Genomic DNA, 23,846 nt, shown 5'->3' with positions numbered 1-23,846 from the left:
CGTTGGGGTTGCTTGGGAACAAGTGCGCTGCCTCGCGACCACTCGCCTTCTGCACATCCCCGACAACCATGGGTTGTCATTATGTGTGAACCAGGTCATTGGCAAGTCCGATCAACCTATAGGTTGCTGTAGTGCCCATTTATAATATTTTTTGGTTGAGGATCTTTTTTTTTTATTATTCATTTTCAACACTATATAAACATAAAAAAAACATTCCAAAATATAACTAAAACAAACACAATAGGAAAAAAAACTTCAAACATCTGCTACATACATATTGAATAATTGTTGAGTACAAATATCAAAAACTATTACATATACCTTATCATACTACAACATCTTCGTTCTTAACATAAAAGTGCACCCCCCACCTCGGGATCATTCTTGAGTCCAAAATCTAGTCGTTTCTTCTGCTGGTGGTTTCCCACTTCCCTTAGTAAACACAAACACTAGGAACTGTTTCCAGATTCCTTCGAACTCATTTATTTTAGTTACGCCTTTTCTCCACTTAATATTACATATCAGTTTATCATTAATGGCTATGTCCCATACTTCTTTATACCATTCCTCAATAGAGTATTCCCCTTGAATCTACCAGTTCCTAGCTACCATCAGTCGTGCTGCAACCAACAAACTCGATATCAGCTCTATAGTTCCTTTTCCACACTTTATATCTTCAAATAGTGACAGCAATGCTATTTTTGGTGTTTGTTCTATTTTCATTCCCACTATTTCTTCAATTTCTGAGAACACCATCTTCCATAATCTTTGTACATATTTGCATTGCCACCACATATGTAAATACGTTCCTTTTTCCCCACAACCTCTCCAACAATTTGCTGAATGTTGATCACTTATCTTATTCAATCTAACCGGGGTTAGGTACCACCTCCATAAAATTTTAAAATAAATCTCCTTTATTCTTACTGATAAACTTCTCAACACTCTTTGTTTCCATAGTCCCTCCCAGCTCTGTCGCCCTATTTGTATCTTCAAATCTGATTCCCAAACCATTTTCTCTGTATTCTCTCTAAACTCCTTCTCTAACAATATTTTATATATTTCACTCATTAATCCTTTTAAAACTATACTACCTCCTTTTCCTTTCTCCTTACTTACTACTAATTCTTCAAACCTCGTCATCTTTCTGCACATTCTATTATCTTTAATCCACTTTTTATTCCATTGCTCTAATTGACCATATTCTAGCCACGATAGCTTCTTCTCCTTTAACAAATTTTCCATATCCCCTCTTGTTTTAATATCTCTTACCCAATCCTTTAATTTTATTTTATTTTTCTCTTTTAATATTTTACATAATCTACCCTTTAGATCCTCTGGGAAATTCTTTAACATTATTATCGGTGCTAGAGGAGAGTTTCTCGGAAGCAGCTTCCCTTTAAATTTACTCCAAATTTCCCATTGCGTCCTCAGAAGTGGATTATCTATACTTCCAACCCACTTTCTTCCTCCGTCTTTAAAAAAAACATTCTCCAAATTCATCTCTACCTTACTTATGGTTTTTTCTTCCATCCAATGTAAATTTGGTTGAGGATCTTTGAAAAAAACTCCTACTCTATAACAAATTTAACATTAAGCCCCACCCCCAAACCGGACAGATACCTGACTTGTGCTGATTTTTTTTTTCATTTTCAGATCCCAAACTCTTCACACATAACTTTTAATTAGGACACTAAGGTGCTCAAAAACGTCAAGGAATTAGCTCTTGACAAACACTAGGTTTCGGGTTTGACTTGAATAAATGCCATTGAACTTGTTGGGGCTTTGTGAATTAACCTTAGAGGATTGTGCTGCATGTCTAGCGGTTGAGAAGTAAATATTCTCTAGACTGCCGATACAAGTACTGCTAAATAATATCGCTTAGTTCAAGATCAAAGCCTATCATCTGCGGTTTGGCTGAAAAATGCTTGTTCCCTTATTTCTTTCTCAACTGTTTTTGAAAGACTCAGGTTTAACTATTATTTTTAAAGATACAAGAGGAAAAGCAACTTCTGTCTTGGCATTGATGTAAAGAAGCAACATATAATCTGGGACAGTTCCGCAACGGAGAAAAAGGCATCCCAGAAACGACCTGAACGCTACTTCACAAAAAGTGGCCTGAAGCTCTTGAACGTGGATGGCATTCCCATCAGTAGCAAAAGTCAGGGCTCTCCATCGGGCTTGACTAGTTGGATACCAATTTTGCAGCTGGACACAGATGCTCCTCCTCCTACAAGCTGGGTAAATCCTCTTGGGATTTATGACCCACAAACCACATTGTGGCTTCAAGGAAAGGGTCCCCCTGAGCCTAATTCACTAAAGCAGAAGGAAGCTCAGGAGAGCTCTGAGAATGGAAACACCCACCTGTTGGCAAAAGTGGAAGAATATAACAGGAAAGTCAGAGAGAATCCCAAGGATGTCAAAACGTGGATGGATTTTGTTTCTTTTCAGGTATGTGTGTGTTAATATTTGAAATTTTAAGGCAATGGGTTTTAAAGACAAATGTGACATTTTTAGAGCAGTGGGGCTACTTTCACCTTGCTGCGTTTTGTGCAAATATATATTTTCCTCCTGTATATTTTCCTCTACTTGCAGTGTATTTCATGGAAGAGCCAGTTATAGAGAGGTCTAATTGGCTAGTGCCCATCAAGCCACCAAAACGCAGCTCTCCACTAGTCCTTGGAATAATTTTGCTAATCTGTGTAGATGAGGGATAAGGTACTTATCCCAGGATTTTCTCATTTGATATTTTGATGTATCTTGGTTGCTTCCTTCTACGCAAGCTGAAATTCAAGCAAAGGGCTCCCAAACTGTTCACCAGTGTGAACGGCACCCGTTTTAGGCTCCATCTCAGGAGATTGCCTTCTCCTATATCAACCTGCACACTGAGGCTCTTCACTGAGACTCTTCTCAAGAGTTCTGTGAAGTCGGTTGGTACATTTTGGGGGAAGAATTAGTAGACTCTAGCAGTGTTGTATTATGAAAAGCACAGGCCTTAGGCCTCGGCCTCGTTAGCCTGTTCAATAGTCCTGCCCTGGTCAGAATGGCCTTGATTGCCAACATCAGAAAAGATATAGCAAGTGTAGGACTGTTCTGTTACCTTTTGTGGACCGCCTGAACCTCAACGAGAGACTGTTTCACTAGCAGCTGGCCTGCGCAACAAGGAAAACTCTTCTATGTCCTCTATTGCTGTCGGGATGGGAAGGAAGGGGTTAAGGAAGCCTTTGGATGTAACTTGGCTGCTGGCCCTTTTTCAGCCTTTGCTCAGTTTCAAATGGGTCCTCTTTTAATAATTAGTCACTGGATCTTTCAGGAGGATACAGACTCCCCCACCCCATTTAAACATTGCATTTGTATGTTTTATCATTCTTTTTCCTACTTGTTTTTAAGGATGAGCTCATGAGAGGCCCCAGCTGTTACACAATTAATGAGGGCGAACGGGAGACAAGAAAGAAATCACTCAAGCTAGTCTTAGAGAAGAAGCTGGCTATTCTGGAGAGAGCCATCGAAAGCAACGTAAACAACGTTGACCTGAAACTGGCCAGGCTGAAGCTTTGCATGGAGTTTTGGGAGCCGTCGGCTGTGATCAAAGAATGGCAGAAGCTGGTTTTCTTGCATCCAAACAACCCAGCACTGTGGCAGAAGTATCTCTTGTTCTGTCAGAGTCAGTTCAGCACCTTTGTCGTTTCCAAAGTTCACAGTCTCTATGGAAAATGCCTGAGCACTTTGTCAGCGGTACAGGATGGCAGTATGGTGTCACATCCAGCACTGCCAGGCACAGAGGAAGCCATGCTAGGTGAGAGCACAGTCTCTAATCTTGTCTCTCTGCCTGTTAAACGTCATTCCAATCCCTCCCGCTTTTATTTATTTATTTTATTTATTACATTTTTATGCAGCCCAGTAGCCAAGACTCTCTGAGCAGTGCACAATTAAAACCATAAAACACAACAAATGTCAGATAAATTTAAAATGTTAAAAGTTTTTAAAAGGCAATATAAAACCAGCTAAGTTAAAATCCAGGGAAAGCCTGTGTGAAAAGATGTGTTTTCAGGTGGCGTTTAAAAGATCTCCCGAGCCGCGTGCAGGAGGGTTTTCCGGAGGGTGGGTGCTGGAGTCTTAATGGTACAAGGTGGGACTGAGGGGGGAGAGAGGGAGGGGGGATGTGTCAATTAAACACACCATTGACTAATAGTCAACCCAACGCTAGCCTTAATCCACACCACAGTTGATTATAATCATGTTGTGTGAAGTTCATAATAAGCTCTGGAGCTGACTATTAACCTACCATTGACTATTGTGTTGTGCAAATGCAGCCAATAACAACATGGTCAGTTTCCGCTGAAGGTACACAAATCACACGGTCCTCTCATGGCAATCATGGCGCTACTACTACAGGCTGAGCAAGTTCAGGACTAGTTCAAGACTAGTTCAGTCTTCCCTAACCTGGTGCCCTCTGGATATGTTGGACTGCAATTCCCATTGTTCCTTGGGAATGATGGGAGTTACAGACCAATGTATCTGGAAAGCACCAAATTGAGGAAGGCTGGACAAGCCACTTCCGAAAGCAGTGAATGGAGCTGGAAGCAGGAAGGATGAGTTTACTGTCAAGATATTTTAAGGTTTCTAGTGAAGCACTTCTGTGTATTTTGTTTCCTTTTGTGATTCTGTTTCAGCAGTGTTGTGTTTGTGAAAACGGGATGCAGTTAACTTTGATGTGGGTGTAACAATAATACCCATGCTGGAAGTATTCGCTGTTGGTTTGAGGATTTGTGAATGCTCCTTTTTAATCATGCCTCTAAACCTGGACTAGATTTGACCTGACAATGTCCCATTTACTTATTAAGAAAATTACACGATTGTCAGTCACTTGTAACTATATCAGATTTCCAGCCCTGTGATGAAGATACGATCAGGTACACCAGGGTTCAGATGGCAGCCTCTCATCAGCAAAGATGTGCTGAAGGCTTCTGCCCCCTGGTGCTCAACTCCTGCCACAAGGACATTCTGTCAAACCAGAAAACTGGAAGTTGGATGGACCTGAAGGTCATTTTTAGCCCTGTCCTTTTCTTTGAGCGAGGATCTTCAGTATATCCAAATATCCCTCACAGCTTAATTTGGGGTGTGCAGCATCCTGTGGCAATAGCTCAGTGGTAGAACTCCTGTTTTGCAAGCCAAATGTCCCAGGTTTAATCCCTGGCATCTCCAGGTAGAGCCGGGAAAAGACCCCAGAGAGTTGACAATACTGAGCCACCCCATTACCAAAGGTAAGCAATTGCTTAGCCTTTTAGCTCAGAATACCCTTCGCCAGTTATGCCCTGTTCTTCTTCTATCAGATGAATAGTCCTTGCGCTTTTAAGGCCACAAGATGTTTTCTGTAATACACAAGCCATGCGCCTGTATTTACATACACCAACCCCGTCCTTCTCTTTTCACACCCAGATCATCCCCAGTCTCTCCTTCACAAGACCAGCACATTGGTTTCCCAAAACTGCCAACTAGATGCCTCTGGGTGCTCACAAGTTACAGTTCAGTAGGCTGTACCCAGTGGCATCACAGCACCAGCACCATACTGTTGTGCTAGTGCAAGCAAACGCTAACACAACGCCATTCGTGCTTTCTAGGCAAAGGGGAAAAGTGCTGTTTTATTACCAAATTTTGGTGGTGTTTGCATCACATGTGTCCTGGTGTCCCAAAAAGATACTTCTGTTTAATCACAGAAACATAGAATAGCAGAGTTGGAAGGGGCCTATAAGGCCATCGAGTCCGACCCCCTGCTCAATGCAGGAATCCACCCTAAAGCATCCCTGACAGATGCTTGTCCAGCTGCCTCTTGAAGGCCTCTAGTGTGGGAGAGCCCACAACCTCCCTAGGTAACTGATTCCATTGTCGTACTGCTCTAACAGGAAGTTTTTCCTGATGTCCAGCTGGAATCTGGCTTCCTTTAAGGTTTTGGTAATATGCACATTCATTTAAACGTCATTGATTTGATAGAAGGCAGATAATTAATCAGTTAAAACTTCAGGATCTTGGGAGGGGAAGATTAGGGTTGTAAACTGATTGAATAAAAGTTCTTTTTTAAATGTGATTGTTGTAATGCAGTCTTCTGTGACTCACTAAAAGTCATACCACAGCAAATGGTAAAGGGGCCTTGAGTCTAAATCTTTGTAGCATCCCTTGAATGAAACGTTGTCTCTTTCTTTTCAGCCATCTTCCTTCAGCAGTGCCATTTCCTTCGGCAAGCTGGCCATTCGGAAAAAGCGTTGTCTTTGTTCCAGGCCCTGATCGACTTTACTTTTTTCAAACCAGATAGTGTAAAGGATCTGCCAACAAGGGGACAGGTAAGAACTGGCATGCAGAATCCCCCCCCCCGCTTTTTATAATCCTTTCCTCTACATGCCTTAGTTCTCCCTCACTTCTGCCCCTTGCTATTTTCTCCAGTCCTCTCCTTCTCACCAGCATCATAAAGAAAAATAAAAGATACAATCATAAACCTCAGTGTCTGTGACTAGAATAAATTTGACAAATTACATAAATGGCCATGATCTGTATGTATTGTTATAAGAATAATACTTAACATTTGCACAGCGATTATGTAATTGTCAGCTTTGCAGCCACCATGTCTGGTAAGCCGTTAGTATTGTCCCCCATGTTGCAGATGGGGCTACTGAGGCTGAGAGAGAGTTGCTTGCCTACAGCCATTTAGTGAGTACATGGCAGAGAGGAGATTCAAACTGGGAACTTCCTGATTTGCAGCTCAGTCTTCTAGCCACTATGCTGTGGCAGCTAGTTGCTGCAAAACTGTTTGGGGATTATTTTTGTGTGGTTTGACACTGCTTTCGGCCATGGAAATTGAGGCATGACATGACATGGCCAAGGAAACAGGTGTGTAGAAGCAGAGAAGCAGCTACTGGAAGACAAGCAAAAGAGCCCTCTGAGCTGATTTGAGGGACCTGCTGACCCAAACATGTTTGCATTTCCATATGTGGCTTAATGAATTACTTCTCAGTTTGATCAAGCCATAGTTTACCACTTTTGGACACAGTTGCATCCTTGATTGACTGATTGATTAAATGAAGAAGTAATCTATTAAGCTGTGCATGTGAGGAGAAGTTGGAAGACACAAGGAAGAGAAAACGAGCACATGTCTTGTTCCCAATCCTCCGAACCGTGGTTATCAGAATGCGGCCATAGCCTTGTTCAGTTTCTTAACTGTAGTTAATGAGAAAAGGAGCAGGCTGCAGAATTGCATGCTCCCTCTCACTAGCTCCTTTCTAGAGTGAGTATTTCCCCGCACCCTAACTACAACAACTGAGCATTATATCTTAACAGTCTTAATTGTGGTTAAGACTATGGTTCTTCTTAGCCAAAATCTGAAAAGGGTGGAAGCTGGTTTCAAATCCTAGTTAAGAGGGAATCTTGGCTAACTTTTGTTTCAGTTAATACCGGTGATCATGTAATGCTTAGCTGTGGTTAAGAAGTGAATTTGGAGGTTGTTTTGAAGTGCAATGAAAAGATGGAGCAGTGTTCCATCTGCACTACTGCTGTAGTGGTCACTTTCCATGCTTTTGTCACTAGCAATTGCAGTGGGCCAGTGAAATGAAAGCAACACGGCTGGCAGCGGTGGCAGTCTAGTTCCTGCCACAGTCATCTTCTTGGGTGGTCTGCAAGGAGTGTAGCAATTATTGGTTGGATCTCAGCCAGGATGCAGGGTATAGGGAGAGCATTGCAAATGGCAACAGGAGGTTCAGGACAAATAAAAGGAAGGACTTCTTCACACGGTGCATAGTTAAACTATGGAATTCACTACCACAAGATGTAGTGATGGCCACCAATTTGGATGGCTTTAAAAGGGGGTTGGATAAATTCCTGGAGCAGAAGGCCATCAATGGCTACTGGCCCTGATGTCTATGTGCTACCTCCAGTATCCGAGGCAGTAAGCCTATATGCAACAGTTGCTGGGGGACATGGGTGGGAGGGTGCTGTTGCACCGTGTCCTGCCTTGTTGGTCCCTGGCCGACAGCTGTTTGGCCACTGTGTAAACAGAGTGCTGGACTAGATGGACCCTCAAACTAATCCAGCACAGCTCTTCTTATGTTCTTATCCTTCCTCATCCCAATGTAGAGGTCGAAATCTTCATGTAGCTTTCTCTGCCCTTCTAGCTTATAGTTTGCAAGAGTTCATTGAGGCAGAAAATTCAGTAGTTGCATTCCTTTCGATGTGAACGAGAAATCCCTGGCCGTTTCAGCCTCACTCTCTTTGCTATGACTCCCAACTTCTAGAGATAGCACCATTCTTCTTGTTTTGCTTTCTTTGCTTTTCCTGCATCACATGAATGTTTACCTTTGGATGGATGACTGGCACAGCCAACCTTCGATCTTGTTGGAGATTATTATCTGCCTTTTGGCTTTCTTCAGTCTGGTTCAGCCCTTGAATATGTCGAGTTAGAGGTTGAAATAAATTTAGAGCTTGTTATTCCAGGGTAACTAATTGCATACAAAGGCCTTTACTCTGCAGTAATCATGAGTTGCCTGTTGCTTAGTGTGTATTTATGTAACCTGGACGTCCCATAGCGTATGGTGTTGTAGCTCACAAATGGGCCATGCCCCATGGCTGCAAGGAATGGGTCCGGAGTCCTTATCTATATTCATAAGCATAGAGAGTGGAAGCTTTACTTAGCAATAAATAGCATAATAATTGAATTCCGCTTGGAGCAATAATCTTTTGTGCATATTAGGCCTGCTTTGTTATTTATAGTTTGAATTCCGACAAGGCTAAATTTAAAATATATTGGTAGTAAGTATATTTTCATCTCCAAGTGAGAGCAGTCAAATGGAGACCGAAAAAGGAAATGTCACAGGGATGCGTATTTTTAACTATATCCATCCCTACCACTTCATTACTAGTTTCCCTTCTTAAAGGCTCAGTGAATGACGTTTAAAATGCCTCTCCCGTGATGAATGAAAAATCGAAATTTGTGTTTTCTCTTTATGTGCTGTAGACTAAGTAATTTTACAGATATTTTTTTCCTCTACCAGTGCTGGTTCCAGCCCAAAATGAAACCCACTTGTATTGTCCTTTCAGCGAGAGCAAAATTGCAGATAATATGATTCATATGGATCGCTGTTTATGTCTCAGAATAAAATGTTTCTTTTGTGTGAAAAGTTTGTTAATAGCTTTGAAGAGCTGAGATGTCCCCAGTTCAAATCCCGCCTTAGTCATGAACCTCTTGGCCCAGTTCAGATGATATGCTAAATTATATTTTACTGTTATGTTAATGAGTTTCAGGCGTGAGCACTGCCTTCTACAGTGCAGCTGCAAGGTGAAGATTGGAAGTATCTGCTTCCAGTTTTTAACTAACTATGGTTTATCATTATGTCTATGGTTAATTTACACTGTGCTTTAGTGAAACAAGCCAGATTCAAGTCGTGGTTTACAATCCTGGTTTGCTTAAATTAACCAGAGTTCCAAGTTTGGATGTAACAACAAACTGTGGCTGTTTAAACCCAAGGTGAGGCGGGAATATTTGAACCTAATGCTTGCTGCTTGATCATTCACATAACATGAGTCCTGATTTAGTATTACATCTGGCCATTGGGTGATCTTAGTATCGTTTCTTGACTCATTTGCAAATCAAATATATTTATTTAAAGTTCTTACCGCACTCTTCAGCTAAAAGAGATTCCCATTCAAGTTTTCTGTTGCACCTTTGTGTGTGACACTGAAGAACATGCCTGTTTCATCCCCAACTATAGGCGGAGTTCTTTGAACCCTTTTGGGACAGTGGTGAGCCTCGGATTGGAGAGAAAGGAGCAAAAGGCTGGAAGGCCTGGATGCATCAGCAAGAAAAAGGTGGCTGGGTCATCATCAATCCACCTGGTAAATCTCTTCAGTTTTGGTTTCTGATTGTGGCACACATGCGTGAATAAATCATACTCAGTGACTGGGTTCTCATGTAATGGCGGCAAATTGTGGGTTGTTTAATCAACCCACAGTTTGCTGTGGTGTGTACTGGGCACGTTTCATAACCATTTTGAATGTTCAATCCCTCGTTGGGAATTGCTGCATGATGTCCAAACCTGGATGCTATACATTAATCATGGGTTAAACATCCCACAGTTAACCTACAATTAGAATTAACCCACGATTTGCTGACATTATGTGCCAACAGCACCATAATGTTGATTCCAGTTTTTGTCTCTTGCTTTTCCCAAAACGGATTACTCTGTCCATGAGCTGGGGCTGCCTTCCCCATCCTAGTGCCCCCCCCGATGCGCTGGACTACAACTTCCATCAGCCCGAGGCAGCATGGCTGCTGGACAAATCTGGAGGGTGCTGGGTTGAGGAAGGCTGATCTAGAGAATATTCAGTGTGCAAGAAACAGCAGGCTTTTCAGTAGAATAAAAAGTGGGACAAATTTGTGTGAGGGGTGGATAAAGTAGAAATACTGAAGGTAATTGCAAAACATGAAGACCTCTCAGCATGATCAAGTGTCCAGCAGCTATGTTAAAATCACGTGCACGTGTTTTTATGTTCCATTCAACTCAGCAAGACTTGATCCACTTAAGGCACCGTAAACTAAGCATGTTTAGACAGAAAACTTTCTTGGGGCTGTCACGTACATTGGTACGAGAGAAGAATCTGGCAGAATAAGCACTGTCAACAGTGAGTGTGCCTTGAAAGAGGGATAAGCCAAGTGCAGTCCTGTGCATTTTTAGACAGAAGAAAAAGCCTGTGGCTTCCAGCATGCCCCAGCTAGCATGGCTGTCTGGGGCATGCTGGCAGTGGTAGGGCCTTTTTCTGTCTAAACATGCATTCAACTTCAAGTCCCATGTTGAGAACGTTTTATGAGCTGGCCGACTAATTTTCATATTGTTACATGTCATTGATGTAATTGGCGATGTCAAGAGAATCAAAGTCCCCCTTTACTATTACTGCTTGCCTCTGGGGAAGTTCTATTATCTGTTCCAGGAAAGCACCATCCGTGTCTTCCAGCTGGCTGGGCAGCCTGTAGTAAACCACCACAACAGTGTTGTCCTTCCCCACCCACCCATCTGTCTTTACCCAAATGCTTTAAACAGGGCTTGCATTCTCAGAACCATGAATTCTCACACATTCCTTACACATAACACTACTCCTCTCTCTTCTTGTTGGATCCTTTGGTTCTGGACAAGATATACCCTGAAATGGCCATATTCCTGCCCTGAGTCTGTTCCCACCAAGTCTCAGTGATACCTATGAGGTCTAGAAGTGGGGAGGAGATGTGGGTGCACATGCAGACCTTACTTGAACATCCCCATCTCCTCAGTCATAGAATCATAGAATAGTAGAATTGGAAGGGGCCTATAAGGCCATCGAGTCCAACCCCCTGCTTGATTGAGTTTTTTTTTACTCTCATTCACTTAAACGTCAATGGAACCTTCCTTCAGAACTTCCGCCTGAACATTGATGCACGGCCATGTTCCCTCTTCACTTTATCCGAATGCCTGCCTTGGGCTTTTTTGTGGATGGCAGCCCTTTAGAATCTTGCATACACTGAATTGCAGTTTTTGGAAAAGGCAACAGATTTTGAAAATGCGCCGGTGTGTTTTGGCTTTTGGACAGATGACGATGAGGAAGATGCAGAGGACGAAGAAGAAATAAAGGATAAGTCTCTACCCAAGTGGCAGAATTGGCTTCATATTGAACGTTCCCGTGAAGGAAGGCACTGGTTGCCCTGGCGGCCTGACAAAACCAAGAAGCAAACATTAGAAGATTGTGAAGATCCAGAAAGACAGGTTGGTGTGATGCGATAAGACCAAGTTCAGCTTCTGGAGTTGCTTTATGAAGGTTCTGGTGGATGTGTCCTTTAAGGCAGGTGTGTGTGTCAGTGCTCTTCTTTGAAAGTAAGAAATGCTATATGTCTGCTGCCTTCCTTCCATCATGCGTATGACGGAATGGCCCCGTTTGCAGGGCATGCTGGGATCACTGTGGGTTGTTTAACCCCCAGTGAGCCACGGCATATTCTGGGCATCATTTTGAATGCAACCCCTAATTGGGGTGTTCAGGGGGTTACTGTGTTATGTGAACCCAAGTTATTTGAGGGTTGTGCAAACAGTGTTGTGCAAACTGGGTCAATGTGTCGCACTGACATGTCTACATCCATCCACATGTACAATGCCTTGGACTTCTACTGCCCCTTCCAATCCTTCTTTGAGGTAGAAGGATGGTCAGAATTCGGCGTATGTATCAGCACTGATACTCTTTTTCCAGGGTATTGCCAATCCAGAATATAGAATCCCATTTAAACAATCAGGATCCTGGTTATTTAAATTTTGGTGGCTTCCAGGAGCGGGGGATGGGTTTTAAACTTGTAAATGCATTTTAGCAAGGAAACTTTGTCCTTCTCCACAAATTAGCAAATACCTTAGAATGCGTTTGTTTTTGTTTTTTTAAAAAAGGGCATTAATTTGGGGAAATAATGGATGAGGGTTTGCTTGTTGAGAAGCACTAAATCTCCCATCAGATTTAAGCCTGGAGAGTTCACTGATTGAATTGGTGGGAAAGATCAACTTGCCCCAAGTGACTGAAAGGGATCGTGTGATTTGTTAAAAGTACTGATTCGTTGGCCTGTCCATTTACAACCATTGTGCTGGGCCATAAAGCACTGGCTTCCTTCATTTGAAATGGAGCACCTGAGTAGTACAAGCCCTTCGTCTTTTCTTTCCATGCCTCCATGGCCTTGCCCTCACGTAGGTTCTCCATTCCCATCTCCTAATACATCCCTGCCTATGACATTTGTTCCTCCAGGTCTGCTGCCATTCAAAGGTCTATTGCGCCTTCAAAAGACCCTGCCCTTTCTCCCCTGTCGCCGTGTTTGGTTGGACCTGCCTCCCAAAACACCTGCCACCTCTCTTCCTTCCTTCAACCCCCTCCTTGAAATTCTCCTTTGCCAAACAAAGCCTTTGGAACGACCCCCCCATTTCCCTGCCCTCCTATAATTCAGCCTAAGCTTCCCCGTTTCTCCCTGGCTCTATTTTTCTCCCTACCTCTGTTGTCTCCCCTGTGTTACTTTTTTTATTGTAAGCTTCTTGGGACAGGGACCTGTCTTTTATAAAGTGACACGTACATTGATGGTGGATGCTGATCCTGATGACTATGATTTCACAACCACTGCCATCATAACTTTAATTAAAGATTTGTAGATTTGTTTCATTTTGATTTTCCCCCCATGTCTTTATCAAATTCCACTTCTTGAGCAAATTGTAGGCTTGTGCCATTTTTTCTCTATCCTTCCTTCCATTCATACATAACGACATTTTGTGTGTCCTTTTGTAGGTCCTATTTGATGACCTTGGTTCATCGTTAATAAAAATTTCCAGCCCGGACCTTCAGTTTCAACTGCTCTGCTCGTTTTTGCAATTCTTAGGAGTCCCGTGTGGATGCCGCATCCTCCCTTCCTTCCTCTACATAGCAATGGACGAGAACAACGTCTTTGACAGTGGGCAGCACAAGCAGGGACCTCTGACGTCTTTTGACCCGCCACTTTCTGGAGTCAGCAGCATTGGCCGTATGGACTCGATGGACCAAGGAGGGAGGCAGGTGGGCCACCCTAAGGAAGGGGAAGAGTTCATACAGAATTTCTTCCATATGATGCTGCCTCTGTTTTCAGGGAAGGAAAAATCTAACCTATCCAACTTTTGGCTTCGGTATGAAGTCTCTAAGGTAATTTTAAAAATACTTCTATAATCTACTGCAGATAACAAACACACATATAACACGTCTATATATGTTTGATCTCACTCCCGGACTCTTGAAGGGAGGGTGCCCTGGTTAGCTGAGGATCTCATAAAAATCATAGGGACTGGTAGAAAAATTAACCCCCACAGCACCCAAACCATCTATCCTCAAACCATGCCTTAGAACAAGGGTGCAGAACCTCAGGCCTGGAGGGCCCAGTCCGCCCCCACTGGGTGGCCCAATCCAGCCCTTTGTGGTTTCCCATAAGGCCAGTCCCCTTCCCCTGACCCCCAACCATCTATCGTTTGGTGATTTCCACGCTTTGGTGCAGTTCCCCCCCCCCCATTCCAAAAGGATGAAGTGCCTCCTCCGAAGGCTGAGTTACTGGCAGTTAGAGCTTTAAGCTGTCATATACTGTTTTTTAGCCCTACCCCTTTTGCCTTTGGCTCCGCCCACCACTGGAATGTGGCCCCCAAGAGCTTCTCTGGAATGGAATTCGCCCCTCGGGCTGAAAGAGATTCTGCACCCCTGCCCTAGAATGTGCACGCATGCTTGCCTTATTGGAGTTCTTTTGCTCAATCAACTTTCATTAAAAAGAGAAGAGGTACAAGGAGCAAAGCTGCTCAGGTGTTGAGTACGCTACTGCACAACCTGGGGATCTTCCTCCCCCCCCCCCCGCCTTTCTGCTCAGTGCAGCCCTTTTCTACCTTGTAGATAGCGCCAGAGTGATGGCTCCATTACATCCCCTCCACTGAGAGGAGAAGGAAGCTCCCCGCAGAAGAAATCTTGGTGGGGATAGACACTAGATCGTATCCAAGGTAAGTCCTACTTAGAGTAGGCCCATTGAAATAGATTGGATTTAAGTTAGTCGTGACTAAGTTCCACTCATTTAAATGGGTCTGTTTTAAGTAGGACATGTTGGATTTTACCCACCATTTCCCCAACAGCCTGGAGACACCAGGGGTCTGTTGTATGTCTTTTGATTATAGCCTCTTTTCCGTCTTACATGGGGCCTGATGAATTGAATCACCTCCACTCTTTTGGATGGTGGCACATTCTGGAATAAGTGCCAGGCATAACTCATGCCCACGGCTTACGCTCACTGGGCGGATATGGAGGTGGATGTGTCGCGCAAGTTGTGTATATATGTACGAATGGGATGTATGCACATGTTTGAATGGGGGGAATGAGTTGGGGGGCCTTCCCTAACCTAGTGCCCTCCTGATGATTCGGACTGCAACTCCCAGCAATCCTGACCATTGGATGGCTTGGGGTGATGGGAATTGAAGTCCTAAACTGATGGGAGGGTACCAGGTTGGGAGTGGTTGGAGCATGAATGCAAGGATTGCATAGCATAAGTACTATACATATGTTTGTTAGAGGATGGATATGAGAACACATCTGTCAGGTCTTCACTTATATATAAATATCAAAGTACGAATGCAACAAGAGGAGACTTTTTAGGGTCGCACACTCCGAAAGAAAAGTACAGTCTCTGTCATTAAGAACTTGAGCACAGTGCAAGGAATTCTAGACATGGCCTTGCAAGAGTGACTTCTCATTTAAGAGCCCCAAAAGACCAGAAGGGCAGAGATCTGTGACTGGATCTTCCATAGGTTTTTAAAGAAGAGAAATTACTTAATTACAAATACTTGTTATCCCACTCAGTCCTAGGTCTTACAGCGCATGGGTGGGCGACATGTGGCTCTCCAGGTTTTGTTCAGCCCTTGCCAGCATAGCCTATAGTGAGGCATCATGAGAGTGGTTGACCAAAACATGCAGGGCCACAAATTGACCACCCCTGGCTTATAGAGTAATTTACACTTTTAAATGGTCAACAGTTTTAACACAACAGCACAGCCTTGAAATAAAACATGCAGAAGTCCAGGTAAAACTGAAAAGTGGATCCTTACAGCATCTGGAGGATTAAAAAGGTGTTCACTTGCTGCCAGATTATCATCTGGGGCAGTACCATGGGGAGAGCATTCCACAGCCGGAGTACCATTAATGGAAGAAGCCCGTCCCCCAGTTCCTATCCACTTCATTTAAGCAGGGACTCCAAGGAAGACCTTAAATCTTGGGCAGGTTCATGCAGGAGATGACAAGAGAAACCCCTAATTTGGCTGTGGTGCTAGGGAATGAGGTTCACTTCTCCCCCCCCCCCCCCCAATGCTGTTTTCCTGTTCTGATTATTCCACTAAAGCTGTGGTAGGTTATTCCACTAAACCTATTGCTTACTGGGCCAGCCCATAGAAATTGGCAGAATTAATAAACCAATTTGTGTTTTCTCTAGACTTTATCATATGAAGTGGTATATGAGTACTGCTAATAAATAAAAAATTATTTTTATTAACCGGCAGGTCATCCAGTGTTTGAAAATGGGAAACAAAAGGAAACTGAAATGGCAAGGCAAGAAAAGTAAAAAATTAGCCAAGAATCTTCTTAAGGCGCCAGACAACAGAAATGACGTTTCCCTTTGGCAACTGTATGCCCATCTGGAGTGGCTGCTTGGCAACGTAGAAGATGCTAGAAAAGTTTTTGATACATCTCTGAGCATGGCGGGAACTGCTGGAATCAAAAATCTGGAGTTCTGTCATCTCAGCCTCCTTTACGCTGAACTGGAAGCTGAGTTGTTCGGGAGTCGGGAAGGAACTCTTGAGTCACGTGCTGCTCATATATTGACCAGGCTGGCTGAAAAGGGGGCTTACGTGCCTTACAGTGGGCAAGTATTAGCAGTGAACGTCCTGAAAGCTCGGAAGACATACGAGCATCTTCTCCAAGATTGCTTAAATGAAGGCTCCGCCTCTGATCAAGGGCCAATCAGCAGTTCCGGCCACCTGGTTGGATTGGTTGGTTGCTATTCTCTTTTCCAGTACCTAACTCTTGGGATTGATTCTGCGGTGTCAATATACAGGCAGGTTTATGGCAAGCTGAGAGGCAAACATCTTGGCGAAAGGCTCGGCGGTCTGAACGTCACCACGGCGCTTGAAGCCGTCACGCTGATGCACGCAAGTTTGCTCCGCTATCACATGAAAATGAATGTATATCCTCTGAATCCCCTCCGCGAAGCGCTGTTGGAGGCGTTGAGGCTGTATCCTAGCAACCAGTCCCTTTGGAGGGCCTACGTCCAGATACAAAGCAAGTCTCACGATGCGAGCAAAGCGCGGCGTTTTTGTGACGGTGTCACAAGGACTACCAAATCCCTGGAGCCCTGGCTCTTCGCGATCCAAGCGGAGCAGATGAGGAGAAAGCTAGTCGAAAGTGTCCAGAGGTAATTTCACCCCTACCGATGAGGCTGTCTCTCGACTGTCACACAATGGATTGGCACAGCTCTCCCTTTACAAAAGTTAACGTATTTATTACGTTTGGATCCTTCCCCTCCTCGAAGGAGCTCCAGCCAGCATTTTGTCCTCATAACAGCCTCTGAGATTTGACATTGCCCATGGCTATGCAGTGAGTTTCATGGTTGAGGGGAGATTTGGACATGAGTTTCCCATATCAAAACCCAACATTGAAGTCATTGAACTACACTGTTTATTTCCCCAAAGTTAACATGGTAGTGGTTTACATCAGGGCTACGCAAACTTTTCGGCCCTAAGGGCCACATCCATTATTGGCTGGAGACATGCAAACATGTGCATACATGTGGTGGTGGTGGGAGGCTTCAACCCACTTCCACCGATCTTGCACAAGATCATTGGGGTAGGGAGAACTCCCAAAGTAACAGATTGAGCAGCACTGCTTCACCACCATCATAAGTGGTGTGAAAGCAGTGGCCCTGAACAACGGGGAGGAGGGGAATTAGGCAGAAGCAGGGGGGCAGGGGCATGCAGGCCGTAGGTCCTGAACCTCTGATTTCCATTTATTTTGTCACAAGTAAATATTATGTGTAAAATCCAACAGAGGCCCAACTTAGAAATGGATGGAACCTAATTAGTCGTCTCTAATTTAACTCCCATTCATTTCAATGCGTCTATAAGTAGAACCTGTGTTTGATTTTACCTTATATTCAACAATATAAGGCTACTTTAGAGCCATTGGTTGGATTCACAACATGACAACCCACACTTATAATTGAGTATGGGTTTCTGTTGAACCATGAGTTGTCATTGAAATGTGGATTGTTGGGTTGTGTGAACCAAGCCGCGATAAAGAATACATATTTTTTTAAAAACTATGAACAACCCACAGTTCACAACCCAAGAACAAGCCATGGGTTCTCCAGCAAGTGGTATGATACTAGAAGTAATATATATAGCCTTGATCTTCTCCTCCAGAAATTTGTCTAAGCCCCTTTTAAAGCCACCCAAATTGGTGGTCATCGTTACATTTTGTTGTAATTAGTTCCATAGTTGAACTGTGTGCTGTGTGAAAGACTTATGTCTTCTTTCAACTTCTTTGGATTGACTCCACTGGGTTTTCGTATTATGAGAGAGGGAGAAAAATGTCTCTCTATTCATTGTTTTGACCCCATGCATAACTTTGAAAACCTCTATCATATCCTCCCGGACTTGCCTTTCTAAGCTAAACTGTCCTGGACGTTGTAAGCTTTCCTCATAGCTTTGTATAAGGGCATTATGATACTGGCAGGTCTGTTCTTTATTCAGTGGCAGAGCACCCGCTTTGCATGCATAAGCCCTTGGGTGCAGACTGTAGCATCTCCAGTTAAATAGGCAGGCATCAGGAAAGGTTCCTCTGCCCAAGACCCTGGAGAGCCACTGACAACAGAGGGAGGGCCAGAGGCGGTCTCTTTCAGTATAAGGCACCTCCACCTCTAGTGGAGATCAAATTAAGCATGCATCGACATTCCAAAAGCTTTGTACAAAATCATCCCTCATTTCCTGAGGAAATCCAGAAATGAGAAAGGGGTGGTGGCATTCAAATAGTTTATCTGGTCCCCTGTGCCCATTTTAATTTTGAAAAGCTGTTCGTTCCTATTACTAAAAAAGGCTGATCTCCTTTTTGCTTCAATATGTCCGCTAAAATGGCTACTACTGAGCCTCTTGCATTTGGGAAATTCTTCTGCCAGCTGCAAGTTTTGCAGGGTTTAATGGCTTCACCGTGTCAGAGGTTCTTTCCACAAATGCAACCTTTTCTCTCTGACCGACTTCTTAAAAACTGACAAAAACACTTCACACTGCCCTGTTTGTTTCTGATATTTGTGGTCTCTAATGCATCCACAGCAGTTTCTTTTGGAAGGAGTGGCAATTTTATCCTTGCCCCTAATCCCCAAGGTGCTGTTGGTTCTCCTGTGACTTTTTGTTTTGGATTTTCTGCAATTTCAGGGCCGCTACTGGAGATGTGTATGCAACAATCCCTGAAACTGGACTGACAAATCGAATCAAAGCTTTATTTGAACACGCAGTTGAGACTGAAAACGGAGCTCATTGCCCATTGCTGTGGAGGCTGTATATATACTTCATGGTGAGAGAGACCCATCAATGGCCCTTCCTCCTTTCTACCTCCAACTAATCTTGTAGGCTCAGGGGTAGGCAACCTGATGGCCTTCATGTTTTTTGAACTACAATGGCCATCATCCCAGGCCAGCATGACCAATGATGAAAGACTATGGGAGTTGTAATCCAGAACATCTGGAGGGCACCAGGTTGTCTAGCTCTGCTGTAGGCAATTTCTGAATGCTGCTACGTGGATTAAAAGTTGCAGAAAAGTAGCATTTTAGAATTCTCCATAGGTCTGCTATTTATTTATTTACAATATTTATATATATTTAAAATAGATTTCGGAGCGGTGAAGATAAGAAATAAAATGGAAAAAATGCAATTCCTAGTACTGTGAGAGAAATGATAAATGCAGTGCAGACATCTGGGCTGTAAAATATTGTAGTGAATTACATACTTTAACTTTGCACTGTTTGAAGAAGTTCTTTTATTTGTCCTGAATCTTCATGAGATGACCCCCAGTTCTAATATTATGGGAGAAGGAGAAAAATGTCTCCCTATCCACACCATACATAATTTTGTACACCTCTATCATGTCTCCCCTTAGCCTCCTGTTTTCCAAGCTAAACAATCCCAGCTCTTGTAAGCTTCCCTCGTAGGGGAGATGCTCCAGCCCCTTGATCAATTTAGTTGCCCTTTTCTACACTTTTTTCCAGCCCTGTAATATCAGATCTAGATCTGGTGACCAGATCTGTCCTTGCTTTTGCTCATTTTAAGTTACAGGAAGCAAAGAATTCTAACTGGTGAGAATTAGTAGAAATAATACTAAGGCAAAACATCCTGATCCAGCCAAAGGGCCTCTGTGTGCATCAGCAGGCAGCCTGCATGTCGCTTCAGTTAGAATATTGACAGTGGTGTTGCAAACCGCCCAGAGAGCTTCGGCTATGGGGCGGTATATAAATGCAATGTAATAATAAATAAATAAATAGAATCGGCTTATCCAGAAGTGGGAGTGGGTCTGAAAGTTAGATTTCATTCCTCCTCCTCTCCCTCCCCTCTAATGTCACTGTTCACTCTCGTGTACACAAGGGATGTAATTATTTTTAAGTCCCTAGCTCAGCATCTCGCCTCCCTTTGTCAACGTGAACATTTGAGCCAAATCCAAGCCGAGATAAAACACTTCTAATTTTCAGTCATTTCAATTGGAGAGTTAAACACACAGGCAAAGGTAAATTCTAATTTTAAAATCAGTGGAATTCAGAAGTGCTTGACAACTTTGGCTGGGTTGTGCCTTCTGTAGTTAGTTCGGTGTGAGTTCTAACTTTAAGCAGATTAAGGAACCTGCATGCGTTTTTACTTAACAAGTAATTGGTAAATGTTGTTGCTTCCCCATAGCACAGGAGATTTTATTGCCTTTGGAGAGATGGCATTTTCAGAGTAGTGGATTGTGGATCGCCTTCTGAAAATTTGTTTATGCTTACTGCTGATTTTTATGTGGTCTCTCTTGTGCATATAAATAATGAATTTGAAAACAAAAGAGCTGGCAGTTGAGCTAGGATGTGGACCTAAATGCTAAAACACCTGCAGTGTGTAATATATTAACATACTGTTCTTTAGAATAAGGTCATTATGTTATCTCCCGAGAGATATTCTCAATCTGAATTCCTAGCGGTGTCTTCAGTTTAAAATAAAAATAACAGCTTGCGTACATAAAACTTTGCTTTTAAAAAAAATCTTTACCTGTTTAAAATTCAAACGTTGTCTTACCTCTTCAGGTTTCTTTGGGAGATAAAGAAAAAAGTAAAGGGCTGTTTTATAGAGCGCTTCAGAACTGTCCCTGGACAAAAGTAAGTTTCAGCAAGTTCTTGCTTTTTTTGCTTTTAAAAAGAAACCACCCGGAAAAGAGGATGGAAAACTGAGGAAAGTTTTTGTTTTTGGATGGCCATCTATTTGGGGTGCCTGCAATGGTATATTTTCTACTTTGGCAGGGATTTGGACTCTCGGCTCCAGTCAGCATGGCCAGTGGTGAGAGTTGGAGTCCAAAACATCTAGAGGCCAATAGGATAGAGAAGGCTGGTTTGGATTACCTTTAAGGCACCTCCCAACTCTGTGATTCGATTTAAAATATAGTTAAAGAATAGACACGGATGGATGATCAAATGACTAGTGTCCAGAATTCTACATTGTAAATAGCTCATCATTTGGGGCTAGTTTAGCTGTTATCACATTTCTTCATGACCAGCATCATGAGAGCTAATCCTTACGCTGAATTTTGTTTATTTCAGATGAAAATTTGGGGTGTACTGAATTCTGATTCCTTTCTTTCAGTTTTAGGCCCTAAAGAGGTGAAGGGCAAGCTGGAGGGATTGTGATGGGGCAGTGGAGGGTAACCCAACCTGGTCCCTTTGGTGTTTTGGACTACAGCTCCTGGCATCCCTATTGGCCATGCTGGCTGGGGCTGATGGGAATTGAAGTCCAAAACATCTGGAGTGCACCAGGGTAGGGAAAGGCTGAATTAGTGTGTAAGGTTTGGGCCCATGACAAATACCCTGCAGTTGTGGGAGGTACTTTTGCCCATCCATCACCAAACAGCTTTCTCCCCAGGTGCCTTGATTCCTCCCCACATGCGTTTCTTCATGACCACCACCACCGCCATGAGGAATAGGAACCTGCTCTTTTATCAAATGAAAACTAGTTTTGACTTGCTCTTAACAGAAGCGTGATGGGCTGATAGTTATCATTTTTATACTATATTCCTAGGTGCTATACATGGATGCCATCGGGTATTTTCCAGATGAGCTGCAAGAGATCCTTGATCTAATGGCTGAGAAAGAGTTGAGAGTACGGGTTCCCATAGAAGAGCTGGAACTGCTTCTTGAAGACTAAAGAATGGTACAAAGATGTGAAGACAGGAAATTGGCCTTTCGTTTAAGGCATCTTCAGGATACCTTGGGAGGAAATGTTCAGGGTATTCCACACATTTTTAATGGATAAGAAAAGTGTTTTCCCCTAAAGTTTTCCTCATCTGAGCACGTCTGTTCCATTAAATACAAAGGTGGGTACAAAGTTGTGCCTATCTTGTAATAAGTTTTCCAAGTGGACTTTTAGTGCTCTTATGCTGTGAACTGCTGGAAATGCTTTGGCTTAGATATACAAAGGATTTAGCCAAATAGACCTAGTACATTCACCAGCAACTATTTTCTCCCAGTTGGCTGTGACTTTACAGGGTAACATTCGCCTGTTCTCGTAACACTCTTCACAGGTTGTACAGAACTAGATTCGTGGAAATGTGCACTTAATTTGGCAGCTCACAAGGTTAGCAATGAAGCCTTATGTAACTGGATTTTTTTTTACAGTGTACTATTACGAATTGTAGTTGTGTTGTAAATACGCTTGTAAAAATCGCTAAATATTTTTTGAATTCTATTGATGTGTGGAGTCTTTTTTGACAGTGTAGACATTTTGCAATTCCATTTTTAACTATTCCCCTTCTTGCAGCTTTGAAAATTAATGTTTCAGTAGGTGCCACCTGACATTCCAGCTGTCAACAAAAGTTGGACCTTCCTGTAGCAGATATGTAAGACTGAAATTCTGCAGCTTGGACTGCCCGCCACTGAAATAAGTGGAATGCTAAAGGTTGCTAACGATGCATGTATGTTGGCATGGACAATAAGCAAGCATACAGATTCTGAAAAACTAAAGCTAAGTTATGCTATAGAATAGAACTATGCACTTAAACAGTCTTAAAAGAAGTGAGTCCTGTCTGATGTTTAGACTTTAAAAATATATATATACTTTCCACCCTCCCCGCAGAAGTGTGGGGAACAAAGCACCTATAGTAGCACAGGCTCCAAGAGTCGGGGAAACAGTTTGTTTAATTGAGTGCAACCAAGTATCCATATGCTGTGTCCTGGAAAAGCATATGATTCATATTTTATTGATTCAGAAGAAAATACATCTTGCTGAGATTGGTATATCAGCCTTTTCTATGTTGCTATTTTTCCAGTTTTGCTCTGCTGTACTTTTAGTTTTACATTATAATTCCACTGCTAATTTCTAGAGCAATCCTAATTGCTTGGTCCACGTTTTACAGATGTTTCTTGACCCACGCTCTTCAGAGGGTTTGTATATGTGTTAAAGTGACTTCTCAGCGACATCAGATATAGTCAGAGATTATAGGATGATGAAACAAAAGGGCTGTTTCTTCAGACACAAGTTACCTTGATAAAGATAGGGTTTGCACATCATGGGAGCAAATCTTCGGATAATTAACCCATGATTTTCCAGGCCACGAGCTGTGCATGAGCTGATTCCTGTTTCCATAAACAACCTATGATCACCTCATTTATAGGTTGTTAGAGTGACATTCAAATCTGGATATTCTGGGTTCTTTGTGGATTTAACAAGTCAGAGTTAACCTAACTAATTGTAAATTCTGTGTTTAACCCATGAACAACCCAGAGTGTCTGGATTTGGACATATGCTAACAACCTATGAATGGGCTGTTTGTAGGTTGTTTATGCAAATCAAGAACTGCTCTTTCGCTTTCACTATTTTCACTCTGCAGGCCCAAGATTATTATTATTATTATTATTTATTTATATAGCACCATCAAAGTACATGGTGCTGTACAGAGTAAAACAGTAAATAGCAAGACCCTGCTGCATAGGCTTACATTCTAATAAAATCATAATAAAACAATAAGGAGGGGAAGAGAATGCACCAAACAGG

General features: G+C 42.8%; 1 protein-coding gene across 1 annotated transcript in view; it reads left to right on the top strand.

The window, feature by feature from the left end:
* Window positions 1-22,541, top strand: part of NRDE2 (NRDE-2, necessary for RNA interference, domain containing) — a 30,775-nt gene extending 8,234 nt beyond the window's left edge. Inside the window, exons 5-14 of the mRNA XM_063117956.1 lie at window positions 1,992-2,451; window positions 3,391-3,796; window positions 6,205-6,338; window positions 9,753-9,876; window positions 11,602-11,774; window positions 13,315-13,701; window positions 16,077-16,987; window positions 19,002-19,140; window positions 20,891-20,962; window positions 21,876-22,541. Of these exons, the coding sequence (XP_062974026.1) occupies window positions 1,992-2,451; window positions 3,391-3,796; window positions 6,205-6,338; window positions 9,753-9,876; window positions 11,602-11,774; window positions 13,315-13,701; window positions 16,077-16,987; window positions 19,002-19,140; window positions 20,891-20,962; window positions 21,876-22,001 (2,932 nt within the window). The 3' untranslated portion in view covers window positions 22,002-22,541. The remainder of the gene's footprint in view (window positions 1-1,991; window positions 2,452-3,390; window positions 3,797-6,204; window positions 6,339-9,752; window positions 9,877-11,601; window positions 11,775-13,314; window positions 13,702-16,076; window positions 16,988-19,001; window positions 19,141-20,890; window positions 20,963-21,875) is intronic.
* The last annotated feature ends 1,305 nt before the right edge of the window (window positions 22,542-23,846 follow it).

Source organism: Elgaria multicarinata, chromosome 2 (assembly GCF_023053635.1).
Source record: "Elgaria multicarinata webbii isolate HBS135686 ecotype San Diego chromosome 2, rElgMul1.1.pri, whole genome shotgun sequence".
NCBI lineage: Eukaryota > Metazoa > Chordata > Lepidosauria > Squamata > Anguidae > Elgaria > Elgaria multicarinata.
Note: the sequence above shows the minus strand (reverse complement) of the source record. Positions and strands in the feature narration are given on the sequence as shown.